The sequence below is a fragment of the Enoplosus armatus genome, chromosome 14, assembly GCF_043641665.1.
Source record: "Enoplosus armatus isolate fEnoArm2 chromosome 14, fEnoArm2.hap1, whole genome shotgun sequence".
Taxonomy (NCBI): Eukaryota; Metazoa; Chordata; class Actinopteri; order Centrarchiformes; family Enoplosidae; genus Enoplosus; species Enoplosus armatus.
In genome coordinates this window covers 4316221-4336124 of record NC_092193.1, presented here as the reverse complement: position 1 = coordinate 4336124, position 19904 = coordinate 4316221, and the positions used below count along the sequence as shown (strand labels likewise).

Genomic DNA, 19904 nt, shown 5'->3' with positions numbered 1-19904 from the left:
GTGGTGAGGGCACTGCTTGTTTGCAAGAGCCAGAGGAGCTCTGAAAGTAAGAGTCGTCACATTATTCAGTCATGACTCATCAGTCGTCTCTCAACATACATTTTTTTTCTGAATTTGTATAATTCACCTCCACCATTATTGTCGCAAAGGTAGGAACATCTCCAAACGTTGCGCAGGCTGACCAAATGTTCTGCAACAACCAAAATCTAAGCAGAGGTGGAAGAAGTACTCAGATCTTTAGCTGAAGTAAAAGTAGTAATTCCACAGTGTAGAAATACTTTCTTTCAGGTAAAAGTCCTGCATTAAAAATTGCTTTCATGAATAAGAGTGCAAAAGTATTAGTATCGAAATATACTTAAAGTACCAAGAGTAAAAGTACTGAATACTGAATGAATACTGCCCCGAGTCATGTGCTAACACGAGGAGAGATACTCCTAATTTACATCCAATCAAAATCTTGATTGGTTTATATAATTTAAAAATCCAATATCTTTATGTAATGTGCAAATGGACCTAGTATACAGTCTCAATCAACATGGGTTAGAAATGCATTAAATATATTTCCAGACAGTACATTTTTCCTCTAGTTCTTGGGAACTTCAGGGATTCTAACATTAAATATTTCCACACACAGAGTCAGATATATATGGAAGTTTATTGACAATCTGCACATATATAACTAAAATAGAGTCATATGGGAAAGTAATGCAAGGACAGCATGTCACATGTCTACTAATAGATGAAGAGATCATAATTCTCACAACTACGTTGGCTTATCGTAGTTGTGTCGAGACATTCTGCGACGGATGATTAAATAAGACAAAAGTGCCAAGAGTTTTTTTTACTTATTCTTGACCTAATGATAGATTAAAGTGTCTCGTTAATGTGACTTTGCAGGTCACACTAAGCTGTCACTGCAGATGTCGTCAGTTCAACAGTCGTTCCCTCCTCTCCCATCTTTCTCCTCTGCCAGGCCAGATCTTCAGCAGGACGACAAAGGACGGACAAACGCTGCAACGTAGAACACGAACAAGAAGAGTACGTTTAAACACTACTTTAACAATCATGACTCTCAAGGACATTTTGGCCACTAGAGCTAAAAGTGTCGGACAGCCGTCTCCCTCAGACCACCATGTCGTACTATCCACGCCACTAAATTTGACTGCATGGGCTCCAATCAATGTACACAATGGAAAAGCAATCTGTACTGCTTTTCATACAATTTGAAAACTATACACAATTTGAAATCAATCAAATAAAAAAAGCTCTTTTTGAGGCCTCCAGAGTTGCAGAAAAGTCCTCTTTGAACACTCACCTGTCTGAAGGTTCCTGCTGTCAAAAACATCTGTCCAGCTGCCCACAGTGGCACCATGAGAACAGAGGACAGGGTCATGGTCCATCCTAGACCGTACGCCCAGTCAGGGTAAACGTACCCATCATTAATCTTGAGGTGTTTGTAATCAACCAGGTACAGGATTAAGGAAATCTGTGAAGTTGTGGAGTTTTTGTGATACATGAACACAGTATTAAGTTGATGCTGTCCATCAGATCAGCTGTACTTGTGGTAGATGGTACAAAAGATAGTTTTGGCAACACAAGTCACAGTCACAGGAAGTCAGAGTTTGCAGACCAGTTATGTGAAGATCTGCTGATGCTGGAAGGTGAAAATGTAAAACTCATTCAAATGTACTAAATAAACTTAATGAAAGTTAATAAAAGTATGTAAAATCATTGGCAGCCAGTGGGGAGAGCCACAAAGACACTTTTCTGACTCACCAGTGACAACAGAGGAATGAAGTATTTCCAGCACAGAGAGAAGAAAACAGATGGTCTCTGTCCTGTCATGTCCTTAATGATGTTAGAAAAGCGGTCAGCACCTGATGGAAGTCCCAATTAGACATATCATGACGTCAAATAATAAAGTTAAAGAATAAGGCTGCTGATATTTTACATTTTTATCAACAAATTCCATGAAAAGACCAAAATATGTATCAATCCACCACTGAAAATAGTCCCCCACAAATGCACCATTTCCTCCACTTCTAGTATCGGGGGCTAAAAACTACAGTGCCCAGCTGTTTGAAGATTTAGAGCTTCAGTAACAACCAGTGGGCTGAAAGTCACAGACAGAAGGAAGTGAGAAAGAGACGGACTAATACTTTGTTGGTTTGGCTCTTGTCATAGGATTGTTGACAATAGTGGAAATATAGACTAAGGCCAGCCTTATGCTTTAAATAATAAGTAATCTGACTCACCAACAATCCAGCCCACAGCCAGACATTCACATATAGCCATAAAGTTCTGACAGACTCTGGTGGAGCCATAGAAGTCAATGAGTTGGAACACATAAATTCCTCCCTAAAGCAGGAAGAGACAGGATTTGAATAAAACACTTCATTTGGGTTACATTTTTAAAGGAAATATGTTTTTATGAAGAAAATTTCATGGCAATTTTTTTGTTCACCTCCGTAACCAATGTAAGATGTATGAGGAAGCTGGACACACAGATGGTGAGGACGAAGATCTCGTGCCTCACTGGTGCACGAAACAACTTCGGAAACAAGTCGCTCACTGTGGTGATGAAACTCTCCACAATCACAAACTGGGGACAAAATATAAAAAGAAATATGAGCACATCTGAGTTCTAATATGCCTGTTAATAATCACTAGATAATACAACAAAACATCTTACATGTGTGTCAACAGTGAGTAGAATAAGCATCAAGAAGAAGCAGACAGTCCAGAACTGCGGCCAAGGCATCAAAGCTGTTGCCTGAGGGTAAGCAATGAAGGCCAAACCTGGACCTGTGTATTTAAGGAGAAAGTTGATACACTTCTTTATGTTTGGCATTGAAAACTTTACATTCAACCGTAGATGATTTTTTTTTTGTCAATTTGACTTCAGTCTAATCTTGGTATATACCTGATTCAACCACATTGTTGACAGTAACACCCTGTTGATGAGCCATGAATCCAAGTACAGAGAAGACAACAAATCCAGCAACAAAACTGGTCCCACTGTTCAGCAGACAGAGCCAAAAGCAGTCCCTGTAGATAAAAAAAAAAACCACAAAATAAATAGGAAATTCTTATGGAAGTAGAGCAAAGTAAAAGTAAATGAGTATGAGTGCAAAGTATAGTATTTATTATTGTATTTATTCAGTTGTTGCACAGTATAGTATTTAGTCCAGTCTTGGATTTTTAACAAACTATTTATTGACTTAAACCAAACTTGGAGAGTATAAAAGTTGTGACTATGTGACTTTCACTTACTTGTAACAGTTGTTGTTGTACTCATTATAGCTGCCCAGAACATTTAGAGTCCCTGCAGTCAGACTGTAGGAGAAAAATGTTTGAGATCCGGCTTCAATCCAGACCTGTAACGTAAGAAAAACACATCTTGTATTCTGATGTAGTATTTTTAGTCCCAGTTTCACTTTCAGTGCAGTTTCTTGCAGTAATTCTGTGACTCTTAGGGGTCCTAATCAGGACAAGGACTCCAGGTTCGGATCCAGAATGAGTGAATCCAATGGAAGGATTTCATTTTATATGCCAGCTGGCCAGGAAGTACCACAAGAGACATTCATTTTTGTTACTTTACCTTTTCCAACTACTGGAACAAACCCAACTTAAGGCCTCAGTATGATTTGAAGTAGGGTTAGGGTTAGGGTAAGGTAAGTATCTAAACTGGGAGACAAATCATATCACCTTCTCTGGTTGAGGAATGATAAAGCCTTAAGAAATAACTTAAAACCTTTTACACAGATTTCTATTCTATTCTATTCCTCTTTAGTGATACCCAAGTAATTCTAAAGTTGGGATCAAATAAACAAGCCACCTCAAGGTTAGCCAGGCGGTTCAGGTCCGGGTGCAGGTAGTAGTAGATCCCTTCCCCAGCTCCAGGTAGAGTCAAACCTCTGATGAGTAAGATCAGGAGCATTACGTAGGGGAACGTGGCTGTGAAATACGCTACCTTAAATCAAAAAGAAAAAGTAATGATTATGGGTTGCTGATGATTATATGCACCACAAACAGGTAAAGATGTAAGATGTTTCCCCAGGACCTTTCCAGAAGATCTGACACCTTTCCAGATACTGAAGTAGCAGAACACCCAGCAGGCCAGAAGACACAAGGCCAGCTCCCACCTCACACTACCCAGCTCCTCAATGCCTCTGGATATGGCCAACACCCGCCGTCTGAGGAGCAAGTACACATGATGTGACACAAAGTGCTGAACAGGGACATGGGAGGTTGGGATTTGCAGAGTTACAAGGTGATATGTAGAAACATCACTCAGTTTACTTATTCATAGTTTGATATTACACTGAACATATATAGCCGTTGGCAATTTTGCAAATGTTAAAGGACATTTCCAACATACTTTGAGGTTAAACAAATTTCTGTTCATGTTACTATGAATATTCAATTATTTTACATATTCTTTGAATATAGCTTTCTTTAACAAATGTCTCTGAACTCTGACTTCTAATTCCTTCACGTTAAAGTCAAAGTTTAAAGCTTTTTGCAAAGCTGCATCACAACAAAACTACCTTTAACATTGTGAATTTTAAACAACTGCAAAAGCCCAACACCAGATAGAGTCCTTGAAATGTTCATGTTCTTGTCCTGAGTGCACTGACTTTTAGAAATCCATCATTTCAAAAACTAGGAAAACTATGTAGCTAATGTGGCATGAAAACATAGAATGAAAAACACGGCAATAATGCATCAAAGGTGAAATAGTGATGCTGGAATTTACATTTCATCGCGGTTCACTAGAAGAAAAAGAGGTCAGACTCACTCCCAGAACTCAGTTGCAGCAGAGGTGGTCTTGGTCTGAATTGCAGTCACGTTCGATGAATTGAAAGTCTGAAGATCAAGACAGTCAGCTGGTTTGGAGTCAAACACAGATTTCATTGAGGTTAATTGAATGGAAGGCTCTAAATATTGGGGTTATGTGAAGGTATGTTTATATGTGTTAACCTGCCAACCTGGTGGTGGTTTTAGTGAACAACAAGTTCGTCAACCAAAAAAACACAGTTTAGCACAATTGACAGCTGTGTTTTAGGTGACATTTTTCAACACTATCCACCTTTTTTTCCAAGCTTTAAAAACTGAAAGTCAACTCTTAAAAGTCTTACCTGTATTCCAGGTGTTCTCACAGCTGGCCCAGGGGAGCTGGGATCTGAATGAGAACACCAGGTAGAGGAGAGCCCACGCTTCAATCAAAATGTAGATGAAGAAACAGAGAGAAATCGTCAGTTGTCCAAATCCAATTCCTACATTAGAAAAACAAACCAGAGCGTTAAAAACAGCACCTGTTGAGGCATAAAACATAAAACAGCTTGAATGATTTTTGTAGAAAACTATACTTTCTTGTCATGGTATGATAGCCTTTTATATAAAGTGTAATTTGGCTGTTGACTGCACATTTTACATCAACTCACCTTGTGCCAGTGGACACATTTTCCTCCAAGACGTGATGAATCCTTCCTGGGTGTACTGGCCAACTGAGGTCTCCAGTAGGAACAGAGGTATCCCACACACCACAGCTAGCAGACCATATGGCACCAGAAAGGCACCTAGGTATATAAATAGAGGTATATTGAATATATGCCCATAGAAATGACAATTTAATTCAGTGTAATCAGCTCTTTTCTAAACTCTGAATTTGTAGGATTCACCTCCACCATTCTTGTAGCAGAGGTAAGGAAATCTCCACACGTTGCCCAGGCCGACTACACTTCCTGCAACAACCAGAATATATTCAGCTTTACTGGCCCACTGTCCTCTGTCTCCAACTCTTCTCTGCTTTTCACTTCTTCTTCTTCTGGCTTTGTTTTTCTGAAGATCAAGAGCGTCGTCCATTGTGTGTTTCTGTCATGAATCCAAAATCCTGGAAACAGATCTTTGCTGCTCTTATGTGTTTTTTCCCCCTACTTTGACTCTATGTTGCCCTCAAACCATCATCTTTAGTTACAAAACCAGTTCCAGTGGTGAGGGCACTGCTTGTTTGCAAGAGCCAGAGGAGCTCTGAAAGTAAGAGTCGTCACATTATTCAGTCATAACTCATCAGTCATCTCTCAACATACATTTTTTTTCTGAATTTGTATAATTCACCTCCACCATTATTGTCGCAAAGGTAGGAACATCTCCAAACGTTGCGCAGGCTGACCAAATGTTCTGCAACAACCAAAATCTAAGCAGAGGTGGAAGAAGTACTCAGATCTTTAGCTGAAGTAAAAGTAGTAATTCCACAGTGTAGAAATACTTTCTTTCAGGTAAAAGTCCTGCATTAAAAATTGCTTTCCTAAATAAGAGTGCAAACGTATTAGTATCGAAATATACTTAAAGTACCAAGAGTAAAAGTACTGAATACTGAATGAATACTACCCCGAGTCATGTGCTAACATGAGGAGAGATACTCCTAATTTACATTTAATCAAAACCTTGATTGGTTTGTATAATTTAAAAATCAAATATCTTTATGTAATGTGCAAATGGACCTAGTATACAGTCTCAATCAACATGGGTTAGAAATGCATTAAATATATTTCCAGACAGTACATTATTCCTCTAGTTCTTGGGAACTTCAGGGATTCTAACATTAAATATTTCCACACACAGAGTCAGATATATATGGAAGTTTATTGACAATCTGCACATATATAACTAAAATAGAGTCATATGGGAAAGTAATGCAAGGACAGCATGTGACATGTCTACTAATAGATGAAGAGATCATAATTCTCACAACTACGTTGGCTTATCGTAGTTGTGTCCAGACATTCTGAGACGGATGATTAAATAAGACAAGAATGCTAAGAGTTTTTTTTTACTTATTCTTGACCTAATGATTAAAGTGTCTCGTTAATGTGACTTTGCAGGTCACACTAAGCTGTCACTGCAGATGTCGTCAGTTCAACAGTCGTTCCCTCCTCTCCCATCTTTCTCCTCTGCCAGGCCGGATCTTCAGCAGGACGACAAAGGACGGACAAACGCTGCAACGTAGAACACGAACAAGAAGAGTACGTTTAAAAACTACTTTAACAATCATGACTCTAAAGGACATTTTGGCCACTAGAGCTAAAAGTGTCGGACAGCCGTCTCCCTCAGACTACCAGGCCGAACTATCCACGCCCCTAAATTTGACTGCATGGGCTCCAATCAATGTACACAATAGAAAAGCAATCTGTACTTCTTTTCATACAATATGAAAATTATGCGCAATTTGAAATCAATCAAATAAAAAAAGCTCTTTTTGAGGCCTCCAGAGTTGCAGAAAAGTCCTCTTTGAACACTCACCTGTCTGAAGGTTCCTGCTGTCAAAAACATCTGTCCAGCTGCCCACAGTGGCACCATGAGAACAGAGGACAGGGTCATGGTCCATCCTAGAGCGTACGCCCAGTCAGGGTAAACGTACCTGTCATTAATCTTGAGGTGTTTGTAATCAACCAGGTACAGGATTAAGGAAGTCTGTGAAGGTGTGAAGAGTTTAGTTTTTGAGACCCTTTCAAATAACCTCAGTTATTTTGCACAAATATGTCGCATATTATTGCTGAAAAAAGAAGAATAGTCTACTCTGGCTGGACTGTGAACACAGCCTGTTGGTAATAAACCATTTACAGAGCGTAAGAGGTTTTAGCTTCTACAGAATGCTATGTACTGTATGTCAGTGGCAACACTGATTTTTAGCCATGCTAGCAGCATGGCTCTATGTATACAATGTCAGTCAGTCAGTCCACCACTTTGGTTCAAACTGAAGTATCTCTTAAGTACTGGATGGATTAACATGAACCTTTCTACAGACATTTATGGTCCCCAGAGGATGAACCATACTGACTTAAACTCTAGCGCCACGAGCAGGTTGACATTTTTGTTAATTTGTCCAACACTTTGGTTTATGACCAAATACCTGCAGAGCTAATGTATCATCCTCAGCTGTAATTTGTGTTTAGTGGTTATTAGCTAAACTTTGATGTGTTCAGCTCCCAGCGCCACGAACCTAACAGAGATTGTAGATTCTTAGTCTTGGAACTACATTTTGTTTCTGTTAACACCTGTCTGACTCACCAGTGACAGAAGAGGAATGATGTATTTCCAGCACAGTTTGAAGAAAACAGAAGGTCTATGTCCTGTCATGTCCTCAATGATGTCAATCACACGGTCAGCACCTGATAGAAATTCATAGACTGTACATTAGACCAGTTTAAAAGTCATATAAAGTTTTTTTTATTTGGAAGTTAAATAAGACTGTGATGAACAATTTCTTTGATTACATTTGATTAAAGTCAGGCAATGCAGCCAGTCTGACCAAAGTTATCTAGTTAAATCAGGGAAACCACTCAAATTAGCAATATTTCTATTCATGCTACCTTTTGACTTCAGACCGTTTTAAAAATAAAGTATAACCTCACACCTCATTATAGAATAAAGGCATTTGAAGCTCACATACACACATGTATATATGTATATATATATAAACAAATTGATAAGTCAGATTGTATGATGAAAAAGTGTTATAAATAATATAAATTGCTTCATGCTTACCAAAACTCCAGGCCAGAGCCAGACACTCAGATAAAGCCATGAAATAACTACAAGCCCTGGTAGCGCCATAATAATCCATAAGCTGAAATATGTAAATCCCTCCCTACAGCAGGAAGGGACAAGATTTTAATGTGAAAAATAGTTTTTAAACCATTTTGTGACAATAGTTGTTTGAACGTACTTTCATGGAAATATGTTATTCACCTCAGTGACCAACAGCTGATGTATGAGGAAGAAGGATGAACAGATGAAAAGGACGAGCATCTCGTGTCTTCCAGGTTTACGAAACACTTTCGGAAACAAGTCGCTTATTGAGGTGATAAAACACTCGACTGTCACAAACTGGGGATGAAATAAAAAGAGCAAACGATTCATTTATTGGTTCCTGCAATGCATTGGTTATTAATCAATAGGTTATACAACAAAACATCTTACATGTGTGTCAACACTGAGGAAAAAAAGCATCAGGAAGAAGCAGACAGTCCAGAACTGCGGCCAAGGCATCATAGCTGTTGCCTGAGGGTAAGCAATGAAGGCCAAACCTGGACCTGTGAACAGGAATTACACAAGAAAGAGAAAGTTATTTGTATCTGGGCTTAATATGGAATTTCAACAGCATGTCATATCAAATATGCTGTACCTGACTCAACCACATTGTTGACAGTAACACCCTGTTGATGAGCCATGAATCCAAGTACAGAGAAGACGACAAATCCAGCAACAAAACTGGTCCCACTGTTCAGCAGACAGAGCCAAAAGCAGTCCCTAGAAGTCCCAGAAAGACAGATAACAGGCTCTTGTCAAAGAGAGGACATTTGCATTGGTACGTTACCAATTTAAAATGGTTCCAGTTGGTGGTTGTGACATTTAACTCTTACTTTTTAAACAAATAGTTACCACACACACACTTCAATAGGAAAGTATTGTCACAGAAGTGCTTGTGTTTTGCAGTTTATACTTACTTATAACAGTTGTTATTGTAGCGGTTATAGCTGCCCAAAACATTCAGAGTTCCTGAAGTCACGCTGTAGGAGAAGCATATTTGAGATCCCGCCTCTATCCAGACCTAAAATATAACAAAACATATGTTATATACATTTAATTCTTACTGAAGAGATGTCATACTTGTGTCTTCAGCAGATCCACAGGTATATTTTGTGTTGTTCTACTTCAGACTCAGTAGAAGTTTGACATTTGTACTGAGAAGTACTACGTGTGTCTTCACTTTTCACACAATTGTTTATCTAACACTATGTCTGTGAATCAAGGCTCAAAGCACAGACAAGTGCACCATTCTCAGTGCACTGAGTTCATGCCGGCGCAAATTTGGTAATTTGGAGACTCATTGCTCCTACTACAGTACTGCTGGACTGAGGCCTTTCTGTAACTATGAAGATTGACTCAGCTGCCATTTCATCTTCAATGTTTTGACTGAAGGGAGCTCTCCCAGCCTCCCCCTGCCAGCAGTGAAGTACATCCTGAACAGCAGCGATTGCCTGAAGGCTCCTCCAACCTCTCCTCATATCCTCAAACACCTAAGCTAATTAGATAGACGAGTTTTAACTGTTCAAAAGTCAACAAATGAACACGAACAACTTCAAAATATTTTCAGGAGCTTCTGTTTTTTTTTTCAATTCCATTTCAGACAGAAATGAAATAGAAATGTGGGCTGTGATGAAGAAGAAGTCTTTCTCTATAGCATCACAAAGAATGACTGTCAATATATAATATGCATGCTAACATGCTACAAGATACCTCAAGGCTAGCCAGGCGGTTCAGGTCTGGATACAGGTAGAAGAGGATCCCTTCCCAGGCTCCAGGTAGAGTCAAACCCCTGATGAGCAGTATTAGGAGCATCACATAGGGGAAAACGGCAGTGACGTACACAACCTTTAAAAAAAATAAAGAACATTTTAAAAATTATATGTAATAATCGGAATTAATGGAAGTTATTAATGAAGATAAGCAAGAGAATACTTAAATCAAATGCATTATGATGGTTTCTATGTACTATAAGTAGTATAAGTATACTATAACATTTTAGACCTGACCTTTCCAGAAGATCTGACACCTTTCCAGATACAGAAGTAGCAGAACACCCAGCAGGCCAGAAGACACAAGGCCAGCTCCCATCTCACACTGCCCAGCTCCTCAATGCCTCCAGACATGGCCAACACCCGCCGTCTGAGGAGAGGGGAAATTTAAGAGGTACACAGAAATTATGATTTATGATTTGTAGACATTTGGCAGAGTGTTACAAAGTGATGTCTAGTCATATGACTCCGTTTACTAAATGACAGTTTAATCCCTGCTCAAAAATGTTTCAATGCTCCCATTTATGTATATCTAAGGGCAGCCAGTAAGTCTGCTGTTATTAAGCAGACTCATGGCCAGTATATCAGCTGAAGTCAGTTCTTCAACTCAGGCATAAAGTCACTTTGCCAATGATTTACATGTGTTTGTTTGGGATATAATCAGCAGACAAGTGGATACATGACTAAGATTACGGTACACAAGGAGTTCAAGCAGTTTCTCTAAATGTGTCGGATCAACATCATTACAAAATAAATAGCTGTAATATTAAGAAGTTCAATTCTCCACAAAAGAAATGAGAGTACAAACGTTTTGTCAAGTATTCGAGGTCACAGTGGGAGATGAACTGAACTGAAGTAATCCTTTACTGTTAACTTGCCAGCACCATTACTTAAAATAGTTTTTAACAAACATCTAAGGTTCAGCCTCTCGAATTCAAGTCCAAAACACAAAGAAAAGCACCCTGGACTCTTCGACTAATACGATGTGCATTAGTAGAAGAGTATTGCATCAAAGAGAATTTGCATTTTTGAAGGTTTCCATTACTATTTTATAATAAACGATAACGATAATCACGATGGGCAAAGGTGTTAAACAGCATGAGAATACAGGAAATGAGCAAGAATCGTGCTGAAAATGTCCTTTAAAGAATGCTGTTGTGGCACATTAATGTCACTGTATGTCTTGTAGGTGTACAGTCATTCAGATTATTGGTCATTCAAAGAAAATTATCTGAACTCACTCCCAGAACTCAGTAGCAGCAGAGGTGGTGTTAGAAAACATGGTCTGATTTGTCACATTTGTTGAGGCAGAATCCAACATCTGAAGACCCACACAGTTAGCTGGTTTAACAAACAAACAAAAGATGGAAGTAAATGTGAGGAATTATTGTTTTACACATTAACACACAAAGGTCCCTGGACAAAAGTGCATATTAATGGTATTATACAACCTTTTATCGAGCGTTAAAGTAAAGTCCATAGTCTGATTTTACCTGTATTCCAGGTGTTCTCACAGGTGGCCCAGGGGAGCTGGGATCTGAATGAGAACACCAGGTAGAGGAGAGCCCAGACTTGGATCATAATGTAGCAGAAGTCATACATTTTCATCATAATGTTGCCATATCCAATTCCTAAAAAAAACAATCAAAAACATACAGGGTTATACATTTTCAAATCTCTGGAGATGGTTTAAATATTTCTGTGAACCACATTGTCAGAGCTAGTTGAGCTATCTTTGAACAGAGAAATATGTAGTTTCTTGATGTTAAAGTATCAGGTACAAGATGTAACTCATTTTGATGAGTGCACCTTTTAGCTCAGCGCACATCAACTCACCTTGTGCCAGTGGACATATTTTGCTCCAACAGGTGATGAATCCTTCCTGGGTGTACTGACCAACTGAGGTCTCCAGTAGGAACAGAGGTATCCCACACACCACAGCTAGCAGACCATATGGCACCAGAAAGGCACCTACAGTACAGATATTATAGTACTACATAGTATGTTTTCTCACGGCAATAACACATCAGTTCAGTGACATCATTAATCATTAATATCTGATCATCAATATAAAAATGTGTATATACATGTACGCCCATGGCAATAACAGTTAATTAAGTACTATCTTCACTCACAAATTATCAATATTAACATTATTTCAGAGCACTACACCCAGAATAATGCAACTCTTCTAAAAACAGAGTTTGTAGGATTCACCTCCACCATTCTTGTAGCAGAGGTAAGGAAATCTCCACACGTTGCCCAGGCCGACCACATTTCCTACAACAACCAGAATATATTCAGCTTTACTGGCCCACTGTCCTCTGTCTCCAGCTCTTCTCTGCTTTTCACTTCTTCTTCTTCTGGCTTTGTTTTTCTGAAGATCAAGAACATCGTCCATTGTGTGTTTCTGTCATGAATCCGAAATCCTGGAAACAGATATTTGCTGCTCTTATATATGTTTTTTTTTCCCCTACTTTGACTCTATGTTGCCCTCAAACCATCATTTTTAGTTACAAAACCAGTTCCAGTGGTGAGGGCACTGCTTGTTTGCAAGAGCCAGAGGAGCTCTGAAAGTAAGAGTCGTCACATTATTCAGTCATAACTCATCAGTCATCTCTCAACATACATTTTCAATTTTTCTGAATTTGTATAATTCACCTCCACCATTATTGTCGCAAAGGTAGGAACATCTCCAAACATTGCACAGGCTGACCAAATGTTCTGCAACAACCAAAATCTAAGCAGAGGTGGAAGAAGTACTCAGATCTTTAATTGAAGTAAAAGTAGTAATTCCACAGTGTAGAAATACTTTCTTTCAGGTAAAAGTCCTGCATTAAAAATTGCTTTCCTGTATAAGAGTGCAAAAGTATTAGTATCGAAATATACTTAAAGTACCAAGAGTAAAAGTACTGAATACTGAATAATGAATACTGCCCCGAGTCATGTGCTAACACGAGGAGAGATACTCCTAATTTACATCCAATCAAAATCTTGATTGGTTTGTATAATTTAAAAATCAAATATCTTTATGTAATGTGCAAATGGACCTAGTATACAGTCTCAATCAACATGGGTTAGAAATGCATTAAATATATTTCCAGACAGTACATTATTCCTCTAGTTCTTGGGAACTTCAGGGATTCTAACGTTAAATATTTCCACACACAGAGTCAGATATATATGGAAGTTTATTAACAATCTGCACATATATAACTAAAATAGAGTCATATGGGAAAGTAATGCAAGGACAGCATGTGACATGTCTACTAATAGATGAAGAGATCATAATTCTCACAACTACGTTGGCTTATCGTAGTTGTGTCGAGACATTCTGAGACGGATGATTAAATAAGACAAGAATGCTAAGAGTTTTTTTTTACTTATTCTTGACCTAATGATTAAAGTGTCTCGTTAATGTGACTTTGCAGGTCACACTAAGCTGTCCCTGCAGATGTCGTCAGTTCAACAGTCGTTCCCTCCTCTCCCATCTTTCTCCTCTGCCAGGCCGGATCTTCAGCAGGACGACAAAGGACGGACAAACGCTGCAACGTAGAACACGAACAAGAAGAGTACGTTTAAAAACTACTTTAACAATCATGACTCTAAAGGACATTTTGGCCACTAGAGCTAAAAGTGTCGGACAGCCGTCTCCCTCAGACCACCATGTCGTACTATCCACGCCACTAAATTTGACTGCATGGGCTCCAATCAATGTACACAATAGAAAAGCAATCTGTACTTCTTCTCATACAATTTGAAAACTATACACAATTTGAAATCAAATAAATAAATCAAATAAAAGAAGCTCTTTTTGAGGCCTCCAGAGTTGCAGAAAAGTCCTCTTTGAACACTCACCTGTCTGAAGGTTCCTGCTGTCAAAAACATCTGTCCAGCTGCCCACAGTGGCACCATGAGAACAGAGGACAGGGTCATGGTCCATCCTAGAGCGTACGCCCAGTCAGGGTAAACGTACCCATCATTAATCTTGAGGTGTTTGTAATCAACCAGGTACAGGATTAAGGAAATCTGTGAAGTTGTGGAGTTTTTGTGATACATGAACACAGTATTAAGTTGATGCTGTCCATCAGATCAGCTGTACTTGTGGTAGATGGTACAAAAGATAGTTTTGGCAACACAAGTCACAGTCACAGGAAGTCAGAGTTTGCAGACCAGTTATGTGAAGATCTGCTGATGCTGGAAGGTGAAAATGTAAAACTCACTCAAATGTACTAAATAAACTTAATGAAAGTTAATAAAAGTATGTAAAATCATTGGCAGCCAGTGGGGAGAGCCACAAAGACACTTTTCTGACTCACCAGTGACAACAGAGGAATGAAGTATTTCCAGCACAGAGAGAAGAAAACAGATGGTCTCTGTCCTGTCATGTCCTTAATGATGTTAGAAAAGCGGTCAGCACCTGATGGAAGTCCCAATTAGACATATCATGACGTCAAATAATAAAGTTAAAGAATAAGGCTGCTGATATTTTACATTTTTATCAACAAATTCCATGAAAAGACCAAAATGTGTATCAATCCACCACTGAAAATAGTCCCCAACAAATGCACCATTTCCTCCACTTCTAGTATCGGGGGCTAAAAACTACAGTGCCCAGCTGTTTGAAGATTTAGAGCTTCAGTAACAACCAGTGGGCTGAAAGTCACAGACAGAAGGAAGTGAGAAAGAGACGGACTAATACTTTGTTGGTTTGGCTCTTGTCATAGGATTGTTGACAATAGTGGAAATATAGACTAAGGCCAGCCTTGTGCTTTAAATAATAAGTAATCTGACTCACCAACAATCCAGCCCACAGCCAGACATTCACATATAGCCATAAAGTTCTGACAGACTCTGGTGGAGCCATAGAAGTCAATGAGTTGGAACACATAAATTCCTCCCTAAAGCAGGAAGAGACAGGGTTTGAATAAAACACTTCATTTGGGTTACATTTTTAAAGGAAATGTGTTTTTATACAAAAGTTTCATGGCAATATTTTTGTTCACCTCCGTAACCAATGTAAGATGTATGAGGAAGCTGGACACACAGATGGTGAGGACGAAGATCTCGTGCCTCACTGGTGCACGAAACAACTTCGGAAACAAATCGCTCACTGTGGTGATGAAACTCTCCACAATCACAAACTGGGGACAAAATATAAAAAGAAATATGAGCACATCTGAGTTCTAATATGCCTGTTAATAATCACTAGATAATACAACAAAACATCTTACATGTGTGTCAACACTGAGGAAAAAAAGCATCAGGAAGAAGCAGACAGTCCAGAACTGCGGCCAAGGCATCATAAATGTCGCCTGAGGGTAAGCAATGAAGGCCAAACTTGGACCTGTGAACAGGAATTATACAAGAAAGAGAAAGTTATTTGTATCTGGGCTTAATATGGAATTTCAACAGCATGTCATATCAAATATACTGTACCTGACTCAACCACATTGTTGACAGTAACACCCTGTTGATGAGCCATGAATCCAAGTACAGAGAAGACAACAAATCCAGCAACAAAACTGGTCCCACTGTTCAGCAGACAGAGCCAAAAGCAGTCCCTAGAAGTCCCAGAAAGACAGATAACAGGCTCTTGTCAAAGAGAGGACATTTGCATTGGTACGTTACCAATTTAAAATGGTTCCAGTTGGTGGTTGTGACATTTAACTCTTACTTTTTAAACAAATAGTTACTACACACACACTTGTAAAAGAAAGTATTGTCACAGAAGTGCTTGTGTTTTGCAGTTTATACTTACTTATAACAGTTGTTATTGTAGTGGTTATAGCTGCCCAAAACATTCAGAGTTCCTGAATTCACGCTGTAGGAGAAGCATATTTGAGATCCCGCCTCTATCCAGACCTAAAATATAACAAAACATATGTTATATACATTTAATTCTTACTGGAGAGATGTCATACCTGTGTCTTCAGCAGATCCACAGGTATATTTTGTGTTGTTCTACTTCAGACTCAGTAAAGGTTTGAGAGAAAGTTTGAAAGAAATACTATGTGTGTCTGCAATTATAGGATTGGTTGTTTAACACGATTTCTGTGAATCAAGGCTCAAAGCACAGACAAGTGCACCATTGCTCCTACTACAGTACTGCTGGACTGAGGCCTTTCTGTAATTATGAAGATTGACTCAGCTGCCATTTCATCTTCCATGTTTTGACTGACAACCAGACCGAGGGGTTGTAGTGTCTTGTAAGTCGTTTTCGAAAGGGAGCTCTCCCAGCCTCCCCCTGCCAGCAGTGAAGTACATCCTGAACAGCAGCGATTGCCTGAAGGCTCCTCCAACCTCTCCTCATATCCTCAAACACCTAAGCTAATTAGATAGACGAGTTTTAACTGTTCAAAAGTCAACAAATGAACAGGAACAACTTCAAAATATTTTCAGGAGCTTCTGTTTTTTTTTTTCAATTCCATTTCACACAGAAATGAAATGGAAATATGGGCTGTGATGTCTTTCTCTATAGCATCACAAATAATGACTGTCAATATATAATATGCATGCTAACATGCTACAAGATACCTCAAGGCTAGCCAGGCGGTTCAGGTCTGGATACAGGTAGAAGTGGATCCCTTCCCAGGCTCCAGGTAGAGTCAAACCCCTGATGAGCAGTATTAGGAGCATCACATAGGGGAAAACGGCAGTGAAGTACACAACCTTTAAAAAAAATAAAGAACATTTTAAAAATTATATGTAATAACCAGAATTAATGGAGGTTATTAATGAAGATAAGCAAGAGAATACTTAAATCAAATGCATAATGATGGTTTCTATGTACTATAAGTAGTATAAGTATACTATAACATTTTAGACCTGACCTTTCCAGAAGATCTGACACCTTTCCAGATACAGAAGTAGCAGAACACCCAGCAGACCAGAAGACACAAGGCCAGCTCCCATCTCACACTGCCCAGCTCCTCAATGCCTCCAGACATGGCCAACACCCGCCGTCTTAAGAGGGGGGAAATTTAAGAGGTACACAGAAATTATGATTTATGATTTGTAGACATTTGGCAGAGTGTTACAAAGTGATGTCTAGTCATATGACTCCGTTTACTAAATGACAGTTTAATCCCTGCTCAAAAATGTTTCAATGCTCCCATTTATGTATATCTAAGGGCAGCCAGTAAGTCTGCTGTTATTAAGCACACTCATGGCCAGTAAATCAGCTGAAGTCAGTTCTTCAACTCAGGCATAAAGTCATTTTGCCAATGATTTACATGTGTTTGTTTGGGATATAATCAGCAGACAAGTGGATACATGACTAAGATTACGGTACACAAGGAGTTCAAGCAGTTTCTCTAAATGTGTCGGATCAACATCATTACAAAATAAATAGCTGTAATATTAAGAAGTTCAATTCTCCACAAAAGAAATGAGAGTACAAACGTTTTGTCAAGTATTCGAGGTCACAGAGGGAGATGAACTGAACTGAAGTAATCCTTTACTGTTAACTTGCCAGCACCATTACTTAAAATAGTTTTTAACAAACATCTAAGGTTCAGCCTCTCGAATTCAAGTCCAAAACCCAAAGAAAAGCACCCTGGACTCTTTGACTAATACGATGTGCATTAGTAGAAGAGTATTGCATCAAAGAGAATTTGCATTTTTCACTATTTTATAATATAACGATGGGCAAAGGTGTTAAACAGCATGAGAATACAGGAAATGAGCAAGAATCGTGCTGAAAATGTCCTTTAAAGAATGCTGTTGTGGCACATTAATGTCACTGTATGTGTTGTAGGTGTACAGTCATTCAGATTATTGGTCATTAAAAGAAAATGAATCTGAACTCACTCCCAGAACTCAGTAGCAGCAGAGGTGGTGTTAGACAACATGGTCTGATTTGTCACATTTGTTGAGGCAGAATCCAACATCTGAAGACCCACACAGTTAGCTGGTTTAACAAACAAACAAAAGATGGAAGTAAATGTGAGGAATTATTGTTTTACACATTAACACACAAAGGTCCCTGGACAAAAGTGCATATTAATGGTATTATACAACCTTTTATCGAGCGTTAAAGTAAAGTCCATAGTCTGATTTTACCTGTATTCCAGGTGTTCTCACAGGTGGCCCAGGGGAGCTGGGATCTGAATGAGAACACCAGGTAGAGGAGAGCCCAGACTTGGATCATAATGTAGCAGAAGTCATACAGTTTGATTATAATGTTGCCATATCCAATTCCTAAAAAAAAAAACATCAAAAACATACAGAGTTATACATTTTTAAATCTTGCATTAAATATTTCTGTGAACCACATTGTCAGAGCTAGTTGAGCTATCTTTGAACAGAGAAATATGTAGTTTCTTGATGTTTAAGCATCAGGTACAAGATGTAACTCATTTTGATGAGTGCACCTTTTAGCTCAGCGCACATCAACTCACCTTGTGCCAGTGGACATATTTTGCTCCAACAGGTGATGAATCCTTCCTGGGTGTACTGACCAACTGAGGTCTCCAGTAGGAACAGAGGTATCCCACACACCACAGCTAGCAGACCATATGGCACCAGAAAGGCACCTACAGTACAGATATTATAGTACTACATAGTATGTTTTCTCACGGCAATAACACATCAGTTCAGTGACATCATTAATCATTAATATCTGATCATCAATATAAAAATATGTATATACATGTACGCCCATGGCAATAACAGTTAATTAAGTAATATCTTCACTCACAAATTATCAATATTAACATTATTTCAGAGCACTACACCCAGAATAATGCAACTCTTCTAAAAACAGAGTTTGTAGGATTCACCTCCACCATTCTTGTAGCAGAGGTAAGGAAATCTCCACACGTTGCCCAGGCCGACCACATTTCCTACAACAACCAGAATATATTCAGCTTTACTGGCCCACTGTCCTCTGTCTCCAGCTCTTCTCTGCTTTTCACTTCTTCTTCTTCTGGCTTTGTTTTTCTGAAGATCAAGAACATCGTCCATTGTGTGTTTCTGTCATGAATCCGAAATCCTGGAAACAGATATTTGCTGCCCTTATATGTGTTTTTTTTCCCCTACTTTGACTCTATGTTGCCCTCAAACCATCATCTTTAGTTACAAAACCAGTTCCAGTGGTGAGGGCACTGCTTGTTTGCAAGAGCCAGAGGAGCTCTGAAAGTAAGAGTCGTCACATTATTCAGTCATGACTCATCAGTCGTCTCTCAACATACATTTTTTTTCTGAATTTGTATAATTCACCTCCACCATTATTGTCGCAAAGGTAGGAACATCTCCAAACGTTGCGCAGGCTGACCAAATGTTCTGCAACAACCAAAATCTAAGCAGAGGTGGAAGAAGTACTCAGATCTTTAGCTGAAGTAAAAGTAGTAATTCCACAGTGTAGAAATACTTTCTTTCAGGTAAAAGTCCTGCATTAAAAATTGCTTTCATGAATAAGAGTGCAAAAGTATTAGTATCGAAATATACTTAAAGTACCAAGAGTAAAAGTACTGAATACTGAATGAATACTGCCCCGAGTCATGTGCTAACACGAGGAGAGATACTCCTAATTTACAT

The 19904-nt window shown here is 38.9% G+C and overlaps 3 protein-coding genes across 3 annotated transcripts; all 3 read right to left on the bottom strand.

Moving 5' to 3' along the window:
• Window positions 1–903: 903 nt before the first annotated feature.
• Window positions 904–5868, bottom strand: LOC139296338 (sodium- and chloride-dependent GABA transporter 3-like). Its single transcript, XM_070918699.1, has 14 exons — window positions 5685–5868; window positions 5448–5582; window positions 5142–5279; window positions 4802–4889; window positions 4064–4196; window positions 3839–3973; window positions 3274–3377; window positions 2924–3048; window positions 2693–2805; window positions 2465–2602; window positions 2256–2358; window positions 1777–1877; window positions 1316–1486; window positions 904–1011 (listed from the first exon to the last, which is right to left on the bottom strand). Exons 1-14 carry the CDS (start codon window positions 5866–5868, stop codon window positions 904–906), a joined length of 1776 nt encoding a protein of 591 aa, XP_070774800.1.
• A 1025-nt stretch (window positions 5869–6893) lies between these two features.
• On the bottom strand, window positions 6894–12729 carry LOC139296337 (sodium- and chloride-dependent GABA transporter 3-like). The gene is made up of 14 exons (XM_070918697.1): window positions 12582–12729; window positions 12201–12335; window positions 11858–11995; window positions 11606–11705; window positions 10602–10734; window positions 10306–10440; window positions 9513–9616; window positions 9191–9315; window positions 8986–9098; window positions 8755–8892; window positions 8551–8653; window positions 8074–8174; window positions 7306–7476; window positions 6894–7001 (listed from the first exon to the last, which is right to left on the bottom strand). Exons 3-14 carry the CDS (start codon window positions 11973–11975, stop codon window positions 6894–6896), a joined length of 1449 nt encoding a protein of 482 aa, XP_070774798.1. The 5' UTR covers window positions 11976–11995; window positions 12201–12335; window positions 12582–12729.
• A 1072-nt stretch (window positions 12730–13801) lies between these two features.
• Window positions 13802–19331, bottom strand: LOC139296336 (sodium- and chloride-dependent GABA transporter 3-like). The gene is made up of 14 exons (XM_070918696.1): window positions 19148–19331; window positions 18767–18901; window positions 18429–18566; window positions 18177–18276; window positions 17198–17330; window positions 16902–17036; window positions 16126–16229; window positions 15804–15928; window positions 15599–15711; window positions 15371–15508; window positions 15163–15265; window positions 14684–14784; window positions 14223–14393; window positions 13802–13909 (listed from the first exon to the last, which is right to left on the bottom strand). Exons 1-14 carry the CDS (start codon window positions 19329–19331, stop codon window positions 13802–13804), a joined length of 1788 nt encoding a protein of 595 aa, XP_070774797.1.
• Window positions 19332–19904: the final 573 nt, after the last annotated feature.

Coding starts and splice junctions, on each gene's coding strand:
- LOC139296336 (XM_070918696.1), bottom strand. CDS start 19,331: ATGGACGATGTTCTTGATCTTCAGAAAAACAAAGCCAGAAGAAGAAGA. Junction 15,509..15,598: donor TCCTCAGTGTTGACACACAT/GTAAGATGTTTT, acceptor TTTTGTCCCCAG/TTTGTGATTGTGGAGAGTTT. Junction 14,394..14,683: donor TCATTCCTCTGTTGTCACTG/GTGAGTCAGAAA, acceptor ACAACTTCACAG/ATTTCCTTAATCCTGTACCT.
- LOC139296337 (XM_070918697.1), bottom strand. CDS start 11,975: ATGATGAAAATGTATGACTTCTGCTACATTATGATCCAAGTCTGGGCT. Junction 9,617..10,305: donor ACCGCCTGGCTAGCCTTGAG/GTATCTTGTAGC, acceptor GTTATATTTTAG/GTCTGGATAGAGGCGGGATC. Junction 9,099..9,190: donor CAACAATGTGGTTGAGTCAG/GTACAGCATATT, acceptor TCCTGTTCACAG/GTCCAGGTTTGGCCTTCATT.
- LOC139296338 (XM_070918699.1), bottom strand. CDS start 5,868: ATGGACGACGCTCTTGATCTTCAGAAAAACAAAGCCAGAAGAAGAAGA. Junction 5,280..5,447: donor AATGTGTCCACTGGCACAAG/GTGAGTTGATGT, acceptor TTTCTAATGTAG/GAATTGGATTTGGACAACTG. Junction 3,378..3,838: donor ACCGCCTGGCTAACCTTGAG/GTGGCTTGTTTA, acceptor CTTACGTTACAG/GTCTGGATTGAAGCCGGATC.